Source organism: Buceros rhinoceros, unplaced genomic scaffold (assembly GCF_000710305.1).
Source record: "Buceros rhinoceros silvestris isolate BGI_N320 unplaced genomic scaffold, ASM71030v1 scaffold7222, whole genome shotgun sequence".
NCBI lineage: Eukaryota > Metazoa > Chordata > Aves > Bucerotiformes > Bucerotidae > Buceros > Buceros rhinoceros.
The window spans coordinates 9,295-19,328 of NW_010397087.1; the positions used below are offsets into that span (position 1 = coordinate 9,295).

The window sequence follows — 10,034 nt, forward strand, 5'->3', positions numbered from 1 at the left end:
GGGTGTTCTCCTGGGCTCTGCAGGCGGGGTGATTGCCAGTTTGGGTTGACACAAACCGAACAGCACAGCACCCGGGTGCTGCAGCGTCACAGCACCGCGCCCTGGGTCAGGAGAAAGCAGGGAAGGGGTTAAACTTTGTAATGCAACGTTTAGGTGGTTTTTTTCACAGCATGAAACTGCTTCTGTCAAAATGTTTGAGCACCTGATCGCTTCCAATAAACTAGAAGAAGTCATGACGTCCTATGGTCTTGTCCTGGAAGAAGATCTGGACTTCATCAAGGAACAGATAGGAGGGCCTGTAGATGAAACGGCTTGTGAGGAGTCGGTGAGTCTGTGTCCTGCTCCTGTGGTCATCCCAGCCAATGTCTTCCACTCACTGGAGAGCAGACAGGTTTTGCCTCTGCTGTGTTTTGTTATTTATGTCTACCCCGTGGAAGTGGGGGGATCCTGGCGCAGGAGGTGCTGGAGGAGTGTGGTGGTGGTTTCTTACAGTGCTGGCGGGAGGTGGCAGCTGCGCTCTGTGACCTGCTTACCTCTTCCAGAGAAGTTCGTACCGCGAAGTTGTGAGGTTAGGGGAAAGTTTAAGAATGTTGTTTGAATTTAGTGAACCTAATTCGCTGTCACCGCGTTGGCAGAACTGAATTTTTAGTGGAATCCTGAAGTGAGCAGGCCAGGTTAGCAGCCCCTTCGCTGGGTGTCTGAAGGTGCTGGTGATGGGAGGTTGTGTTCTCGGGGGCCGTATGAGGGAAACGTGGCGATAGTCAAGGGTAACATGCTGATAACAGAACTGTGGACTGGCAGAGGTGAGGCAATGAGTGACGCAGAGTGCGGCCCAAGTGCCAGAGCTGCGTCAGCTCGATGACAGTAGCAAAATGCTGGGATTTATTGCAGTAGCAAACGTAGAGGCAGGGATAAGACTGGAAGAAGCGTGTTGCCTTGAGTCAGAGAAGCAGAGATCGTGATTATTAATCTTGCAACTCCGTGAAGGAATCAAGCCGCCTCTCCTCACCTCACAGCTCTTGGCATCTCTTCAAGGACAGCCATTCAACTGCTGCCAGAATTAAGAGCCCCTCGTGGGAGACCTCAATGGCAATCTGCTCCTGACCAGAATTTGTGTGTTGTCCCAAACAAATCACCCACAGCTGTTAGCACTGCCCGTCATGTTCTGCTGTGGTAGCGTGTGGGTCTCCTGTGTGCTCCAGCGCCCTGATGACAGTCACGGGGCCCTTGGCAGAGCAGCGTTCAGGCTGAGATCGGAGAGGAAGGGGAGCTTCATCTACAACCCTGCGGGTGGATTTTTCCCCGCTTGCACACAAATCCTGCTGCCCGCTGCTTCCGTTGTCCTTGAGCCAGGTTCTTACCCCAGGCTGCTCCCGCTTGTTTGGATGCCCAGCCTGTTTCCCAGCAGGATAACGGGAGAGGGGCTGTCGTACGGGACAGCCTTCCCGCCGCCCTGCTGGTGCTGGGCTGCAGGACCCCACGGGCAGGCGTTCAGGCCGCGGTGGCCTGGCCAGCGTCAGGCTCCTCCACTGTCACGGCAGCTGTGCTGGACACCATCGTGTTGCAGGGCCTCACAGGAGCAGCGGTTCCTTGTGCCCTGAAGATAAAGGTGTCCTGAACGTTGTTGCAGTAGCAGAGCTCTGTGTGATCCGCACAGGCTGGTTTTATCTGTGATCTGTCCTGTGCAGGCTTTGCCTTAGAGGCGTGGGGAATGACATGCTTGTGACCCTGGTTTTGTTCTTCCCGATGATCTCACAAGCCCCAGTTCTGGGCTGCTAACGCCACCAGCTTCTGAAAGCTCCTTCATTGTCTTTGTGTTCTTTGCTACCTCAGTGTTGGATGTTTGTCACAGGCAACAGCAAAGTGTACTCCGCTGTCTTCGAAAAACTGTTCTGACATTCTTTGCACGCTTTAATTTCTTACTGCTTCTGTTTTTTCTCCCCTGTGGTTAGTGGCCCTACCGTGGTCGACAAAAGGAGAAAAGTTTCCTGTACGAGATAGTAGCTAACAAAACAAATGGCATTGATGTCGACAAGTGGGATTATTTTGCAAGGTATAAACCTTCTGGTTTTGTTTTTATTATGAATTTCTACTGAAACAGTGCTGCTGTATGAACTAGTGTGATCTCAACACTTTCTGTGGAATGTTTTTAGGGATTGCCATCACCTGGGAATCCAGAATAATTTTGATTATAAGCGATTACTTAAATTCATTCGGGTCTGTGAAGCAGAAAACCAGAAGCACATCTGTGCCCGTGACAAGGTAAGCAGCGTGCGAGCACCGGGGAATGCTCGGCAGCAGCGTGGGCACGAGGTGCGGCGGCATGCTGAGAACAGAGGGCACGGCAAGGGCTGTCCTGGCCAGTGGGGCCAGCTGCCTCTGCTGTGTGGGGCAGTGCTGGGGCTGCCAGCTGGTCCCCTTGGTAGCCCAAGAGAGGAAGAAGTAGTTGCTCCTCCGAAAGGTGTTCTCAGAAGCACCTGGTCTGAGGAAGGGCAAGGCAGAGCAAGGCTCTGTTTGAAAGAATTTGTGGCAGGTCCTTCCCAGGGAGGGTCTACAGAACCCTCAGCTGCACATGATCCTGCTCCAGGTCTTCTGAGCAAGAGGTCAGCGTGGCTTGGTGGGGGCTGTGAGAGGAGCAGAGGTCCTCTTCCCTGCCCGAGCCAGCGTCCCAGTTGGTGAATTGTAGGAGATAACCATTCTGCTCCAGGCTGCACATGGAAGGAGACAACTCATTTCCTTCCTTATTTTAGGTTTCCAGTTAAGACAATGTCAGCACTGAAGGTGACCGGGTTTTTTTGATTTTCAGGAAGCTGGAAACTTGTATGATATGTTCCACACGCGGAACTGGCTGCACCGGCGAGCATACCAACATAAGACTGGCAACATCATCGAAATAATGCAAGTATTACTCCTTCCTTTTCTTGCATTCCGTTTATTTTTAAGTTCTTGAATCTGTATATCTGTTGGAAGTGTTCAGATAACCCATAAGGTGTGACGGAATAAAAACCACTGGGCTTATAACCCAATTCTTGTGGCAAGGCTCAGTATCACAGAGGCTGTGATTAACAACAACAACAAAAAAAGAGAGAGAGAGGGAGGGAGGAGGACAACAACATCCTTCCATGTGTAATTCAGTTAGAGGAGAAGTACTAAGTTGCTGAAGAAGCCAGGACTTGTGCTTGTGCTGGTTTACCTGCTGACAGCTGAAGGCAGATCTTTACCTACGCGTCAGAGACCCGTAGCCCAAACCGGCGGGTTGGCAGAGCAGGGTTCCTAACGGGGCGAGGTAACGGCCGCGCGTTCTGAGGCTGGCGGCAGGACTTGTTCGGGACCGGCCCAGCCTGCAGTGGTAGCTCTGCTGTAGGAGTTGCCCTATAGCGTATTCTTTTTCCTTTTCTTGAAAAGCAGAAATACTTGTATCCCCAAATACTGTTTTGTCTTGGCTGCCAAGTGACTGTAGCTGAGAACACAGAGGATTACACAGCACAGGAGTCATCTGTGACTGCTTCCCCTTCATCAGCTTCAGCTCCTGGTTTAGCGATCCTCTAAACCTCAGACTGAAAAGTTATGGCTGGGCAGTACCTACATGTGAGGAGTAAAACGGCCAAGAAATGTATTACTCTAAAAAGAGAGCAGCGTGTCCACATGAGCTGGAAATGACAGCGAGGTGCAGGGAAGAACTTGATCCTTAGAACATCGGGGTTTCCCGCCTGAAACTGCCACGTGTTCACGATATTTACCTCGACCACAGTTTGTAGTCTCTTGGTTAACTCCTAGAGCGATGAGTCTATAAAAGGATCAGGTCGATTGTGAGGCAGCCCCATCGCTGCGGAGCAACCACGTCACTGTCTTGCGGGGTTCTGCAGACATCTAAGCAATGTTAAACCCACAGCCTGAAGCAGAACAAAGAGGACTTGCTCACTTGTTGAAAGGAGGTTAAGGTCTGATCTGAACCTGGTGTTAGTGAATGGACAGACTGCTGAAATGTGTGGTGACAGGGCACACTGCAGTGCGGTCTCTGCTGCGTGCTCGGGATGCAGTTTCATCTCTTGTCTTCTGTTTATTACATACTAGTGCATTGATTTCTTTTTTGACTCTTGAGCAATGGGGGGTTTCAGAGTGATCTCTTCTGAAGTCTTCATTTGTTCCACACTAGGATTACAGAAGCCTTTCAGAAAGCAGACAAATTTTTTGAAATAGAAGGGTCTGGAGGAAAACTGTACCAAATTTCTACAGCACTGGAGGACATGGAAGCCTACACTAAACTAACTGGTATGAGCTCTCAGAACGGTTTTTTTGAAGTGAAAGAACATGAGTACCTGCTGAAGAGCTGTTTTAGCAGCTGTTGGCACAGTGGGCTCTCGCCCACGACTGGGGGTCTCAGGTACTGCTTTCGTGCACGGATGGTGGGGCAGACCTGGACCGTCCAATCTCTGTGCTCTTGTATCTTGCTGAGAGAGCAAGACCTGGCTTAAATTACTTCTGTGTTGAGAGAGAGAGAGAAGCACCAACTTCTGAGGCTCTGCACACATTCAGATGAGATCAGTGTGAGCAGTGCTGTCCGGAGGTCCGTTCTGTCCTGGGTTTGTTGCACTTGTCACAGGTGGGGAGTGAGTCAGCTCTGGGCAATGCTACACCAGGTAGAGCAGTACTGTACGTGTGTTGCAGTGTGAAACCAACAGGGAACCAGGGCAGGTTCCCAAGGGCTCTGATGGGCTTGACTTGGTTTGCCTGAGACGTAACAGAAGAAAACAGAATATATGAACATATATGAAAGTTTGTTGCCGAAGGTTTCTGGTTGGTCGGATAAGAGCTGCTGAGATTGGCTCTCGTAGGGTAAGTACACGGAGCGGCAGCCTGCTTGAAGAATGTGGGAGAAGTCCAGCCTGATAGTGGAGCAAAGCAAACAAGAGCTGAGACTTGTGATGTTTTCCCATTTCTCAAGGTCTGACTCAGTGCTGTGAAGAGGAAACAGAAATTACTGAATCCGTGGAAACTGGCTTGAATTGTGTTGTGTCCTGTAACATAGTTCCACAGCTTCCCAGCACCATGGCATCTTGGCTTGTCACATCTTGACGACCCCTGCTGGTCGTCACTGTGAGGCACAGCAGTGTTCCTCTGGCTGGTGTGCAGTGCTTTGGCGTGTCCTTACCAGCTTCGTGTGGCTGGGGACATGGAGGCCAGTGTGGGCAAGGAAGACTCTGCTGCACGGAGGGGTTGGTGGTTGGGTAATTGCAGGGCGGAGGGTGCTGCAGGCTCTGCTGAAGAGCTCCCAGGTTCTGGCAGCTCTTGCAGCACCTGTGAGGTGCAGCTCACAAGGGCTCCTGAGGCATCTTGCAAGGCAACTTTCCTGAGTTTCCATCACCAAGCCTCGGCTGGCTAGCAGAGAGACTCCAGAACCTCTGTCTTTGCTCCATGGACAAGAGAGACCTTCATCTGCCACAGCCGTGGTCTGCCTGACCACAGACATGCTGCATCAGACGGGTGAAGGGTCTGCACAGAGCACTGACACGAGAAGCTGCCGGGCCCCTCTGACACACATGCCTCTGCCCCGCCGCAAGAAGGGGCTGGCGTGGAGGGGCAGCAGCTATTGGAGAGCATCAACTGCAGTGCCGGGCTGTGGAAGGCTGGGCAGAAAAGCCGGAACTGAGGTGAAGTTCTTCGTGGGCTGGGCTCTGTGCCCTGGGGGCAGTCTGCTCTGTGAGGTCAGCCGTGCCAGCGAGTTAGCGCCAGGGTACTGTTGTAACTGCCTGCTGACCCCAGGTACCTGGGGAGGAGCACAGCTCAGGGCGAGGGACCAGGACTGTCCCCTACCTCTTACAGTCTGCTGCAGGAAGGAGGAGGAGAGTTGAGCAGCAAGGAGAGTGATGCAGGAATATGCCAATGTCAGATGTAACCACGAAGGACAAGTATGTTCCCCCCTTAAACCGAGGTTCTTCCTCCCTGCCTCCAGTGGTTGCAATCGGGGAGCTTCCAAGAGGGCAGTCGCTTGTTCTCAGTAGCCCATGACGAGTGTTGCTTCTGTGAAACCATCCAGCTGCCTCTTGGATCTTTGCAAGTGACAAACCTCTGTGAGGGCCTGCAGCATGAAGTTCCCTATGTTTCTTCCGTGGTGGGTGAAGAGCCACCATCAGTTTTTAATTTGTTGCCTCCCAATTTGACGGCAAATCCTCGGTTTAGGACGAGACAGCAAACCGGTCCTTGTCACTGCTGCTTTTATGAAATAGTTGTGTTCATGGGCTGCTTATTTCGCCTGCATTGTCTCTTCCCTCGGTCTGAAGAGACTTGGTCTGTTGTTCCTCGTGGGGAAGTTCCTGACTTTGATCAACCTTGTCCATAAAACCAACCCTCAGTTAAAGGTGTTTTGGCACATGGCTCATCGCTTGCTTCTGGAGTGGTTGGGAGCTTCTTAGGCCTGTTGTGGTTCCGGGCAGGGGCTGAGCTTGCAGCAGGCATCAGAGCTGCCGGGGTGTTTCTGGTGGGGGAGTAGACAGGCGGTGCAGCAGCGTGGGTTGTGGCCGGCGAGCAGCATCCTGGCAGCAGCAGTGTCCTTAGGACAGCCAGGAATAAACCTTCTGCTCCAGCCACATCAGGGGGTTCCAGCATCTTGCTGCTGGTGTTGGTGGGAAAGCACTGCGTGCTGCACTGTCGTGGGGATGCAGGAGGGGGACATCGATGCCAGCCACCAAAGCCTGAGACATGCCGAAGGTTTAAAGGAAGCCCTTTGTTCCGTTCGAAGGCAGAGAGCCCTTGTCCCTGAGCCGCTCTGCCTGGGATGCGCTGCTGAGCAAGACGGGCTAAATAACGAGAGGAAGCAACTTCCAGTGAAAGGATAAAACTTGTTGCGAGGGCGAGAACTGAGCTGGTTTTTCCATCCCCAGCAGTTAGGAATCTGATGATATTTGGGGTGATGCTGTCCGTGACTGCTCAGCTGTCAGACCTGGTCTGTTCAGTCCTTCCTGAACCAGCAGCTTCTCCTGTTGCCGTACGTGTCCCTGTGCGCGCGTTTTGCTGTGGCGCTGGCTTGTGACGTACTTAACCAAACCAATGACCGTTGGCAGATAACATCTACCTGGAAATCCTGCACTCCAGTCGTCCGGAACTGAAGGAGGCACGAGAAATTTTGCGTAAAATAGAGCGACGTGAATTATACAAGTTTTTAGGAGAGACTCGACCTGAAACAGGGAGGAACATCGTGAAGGTAATGTCCACTGGTGGGAGATTCCGAGTGCTCTGAGCTGCTGACTGTCTTTTTTTTTCTCTCTCCACGTGGGTTTTGTTTGTTTTGGGGTTTTATTTGCTTAGCTGTTGTTCCAGAAATAGAGTCCAAACTTCTCCTGTCCTGTTCTTTAAAATTTCAAAATAATAAGGAACATACTTGCATTGTACCATAATTTTTATGCTTTGAGAACAAATGTCAAGCTGAATAATAACGTCAGAATTTCTTGGTATTACATGTGGTACCTAGCATGAGTATTTCTTTAGCGTGCATGTGTTTTTTCCCAGCATTTGCTTTTCAAAGCACTTATCAAGCATCGGTTTAACCACTGTCGTTTTGTTTCAAAACAATGTTGTGTTAGCGCTGACGTTCCTGCGGGTGGTCCGCGGTTCTCCTAACGTGCTGCACCGCGTTGCCAAATCACCAGTGAACCATTGCCGACTTCAGCCCTTTTCCATGCCAGGTCTCCAGGAGTGGCTGGTGGTATCTAGAAACCCTTAATAAAAATAACTCAGCTCTTTCAAAGAACGAGGTTAGAGAAGGGCTCCTAGGTGGCTTACTGCTCCGTGCATCTGTTGGTTTGAAGAGAAGGTTTGCTTGTGTTCTTTGTCTAAAACTGTAGTGTTAGGAGATTCAGTAGTAAAAAGTAGGAGGAAACAGGAGAAAGGAAAATGTGGGTGGTCACTGGATTGATTGTCCAGGTTCTGCCCTTCTGAGGAGGATTCAGGACAGAACCTGACAAATAAGGAGATGGGGAAGAGAGTGTATTGTCAAGTTCCACCTTTAAATGGTTCCTTTTAGAAGCTTGGTTAATGAAAGGAAAAATCTCACTTTGAAAATCCAGCCAGAGGTGTTGAGTCTTGGTGTTCTTCTGGAGCGCGACCGGGTCACTGCTGGCACCCTAATTACATCCAGCCAAGGCTCTGCAGGTTCTCATCCTCAGCTGAGGGACGGGGGGGGCATTTTCCCTCCTGTGGTGCAGGAGTGTAGGAGGCTGAACTTCCTCTGAAAAGCTGGAGGTGGGCAGTGCCTAGACACTCTGCTCTGCTCCTTCCGAGACCACAGGACGTTATGTTTAGAATCGTAGAGCCCCAGAGTGCTTTGGGTTGGAAGGGACCTTCAGAAGCCATCTAGGTCTGCCATGGGCCGGGACATCTTCGCTAGACCAGGTTGCTCAAAGTCCCATCTGGTTTTGTGATCCTCAAGCTGGCCAGAGCCAGGGGAACGTCCCAAGTAGCTACAGAGATCTTAAGTTCAAAGCTGGGTTTCCAGTTAATGCAAACTGGAAAGCAATGCAAGCAAACAGCAGCAAAGGGGGGAATCAGCACAGGTATGTGCTGCTGCGGAGCAGGAAGGGAAGGGCTTGTAAGCAGGCTGCCTCCTGCCAGTCGCCTCCTGGCCGTGCTTTGCCCTAGGTTTGCTCTCAGTCCAAACCTTTCCTTGGCTTCTTGAGTCACAACCACCCACACGTATGCCTCAGCTCTTCTTAGAACTCTCCTTGTCTTTGCCGTGGACAAATCAGCAGCAAAGAACCCGCTGCAGCAGAGTTCCTTCCCCTTGGACCTGTCTTCTGGTTGCTCTGTGCTGCTCTTGGTGCTTTTCTCCCTTGAGTCTCAGTTGCTCGCAGGAGACCTTCCTTCACCAAAGGTCGCCTTCCCCAGAAGGCAGCAGCCCCGGACAAGGGTAAATGGGTGATCTCTCTCCTGCCAGCCACAGCCTTTCTGTGAGAGCTCACACGTTCCCTGAGCAGCTACTCCGTCACCGCTGCTCTGCTGGCCTTCGCCCAGCTGCCAGCAGGGAATATTCTCTCAGGTCCAAAACCAGACAAGTCCCCCGTGAGGGTTTCAGCTTCTCAAGCAGGTCACCACCCCACCAAGGTTTGCCGGGGAGCTTCCTGCTTGTGGGTTTTTGTAGTGATCGGTGACATTACTGATCTCGTCTGTCTCTGTGTTTCACTGCACAGGTATAAAAGCTTTATTAGAGGTGAGGTCCTGCAGCCCTTCAGTAAAAATGGAAGTTTGGTAAAAATGTTCGGTATTCAGCTTTGGGGAACTTGCAGGACTTACTTTCTGCTTCAGTGGAGACCAGCACTCTGGATGGACACACCCCCTCTCCCCCTCTCTGCTCCTGTCATCAGGTGTAAAACTCTTCCTCTACAGGCTGGCAGCATTCGGGTCTTCTCAATGCTTGTTTTGTTTCTAAAAACGGTTGGAAAGCTTGTGGCTAAGGCATAGTGGGTTCAAACAAGCCGTCTGCTGCCAGAGGAGCCTGCCAAGCTGTGAAGTGACAGCTTCTTTAGAGACGTGTTCTGTCACACGTTCTGTTGCCTTCATCTAGAGCTGATAAAATACGTAACTGTTACTGAGTTACTGCCTTTTTGCAGAACAACAGCCTGGCAGAAAGCTTCGCTAACTCCAAGCCAGAAAAGGATCCTCCAGACGTGGAGCTCAAGGCTGAAGATTTCATAATTGATGTAAGTGTCTCTCAGAGCGAGAGCTTCTCAATCACAGAGGGCCTTGTATACCCCAGAGAAAGCTGGAGATACGGTTCAGTACATCCGCAGAGTGAAAACCCAGAAGCAGAGGGTTGACTTGTCAGTGTTGTCCCGGCTGTTCAGCTCCAGGCTCCGAGGAAGGAGCTTTCCCATGGCTGGGAGGGCCTGGAGGCAGAGGCTTGAGGCGGCTTCGCTGGGCTGTTGTTGTGGCACTTCTGCTCCTGGGGACAAACATGTTCTCCGCTGCCTGTCCTCGCTCTGAAGAGTTGCGAGGGGAAACCCTTGGGCTGTAGCGTACGGGTGTCACAGCAAGTAGGAACC

At 51.5% G+C, this 10,034-nt stretch overlaps 1 protein-coding gene across 1 annotated transcript in view; it reads left to right on the plus strand.

Moving 5' to 3' along the window:
- Positions 1-10,034, plus strand: part of SAMHD1 (SAM domain and HD domain 1) — a gene marked incomplete at its 5' end in the record, with an annotated part of 18,118 nt that overhangs the window by 4,451 nt on the left and 3,633 nt on the right. The window contains 8 exons of the mRNA XM_010146105.1: positions 170-325; positions 1,953-2,053; positions 2,154-2,262; positions 2,807-2,898; positions 4,157-4,272; positions 7,062-7,201; positions 8,097-8,105; positions 9,603-9,692. Coding sequence (XP_010144407.1) covers positions 170-325; positions 1,953-2,053; positions 2,154-2,262; positions 2,807-2,898; positions 4,157-4,272; positions 7,062-7,201; positions 8,097-8,105; positions 9,603-9,692 — 813 coding nt within the window. The remainder of the gene's footprint in view (positions 1-169; positions 326-1,952; positions 2,054-2,153; positions 2,263-2,806; positions 2,899-4,156; positions 4,273-7,061; positions 7,202-8,096; positions 8,106-9,602; positions 9,693-10,034) is intronic.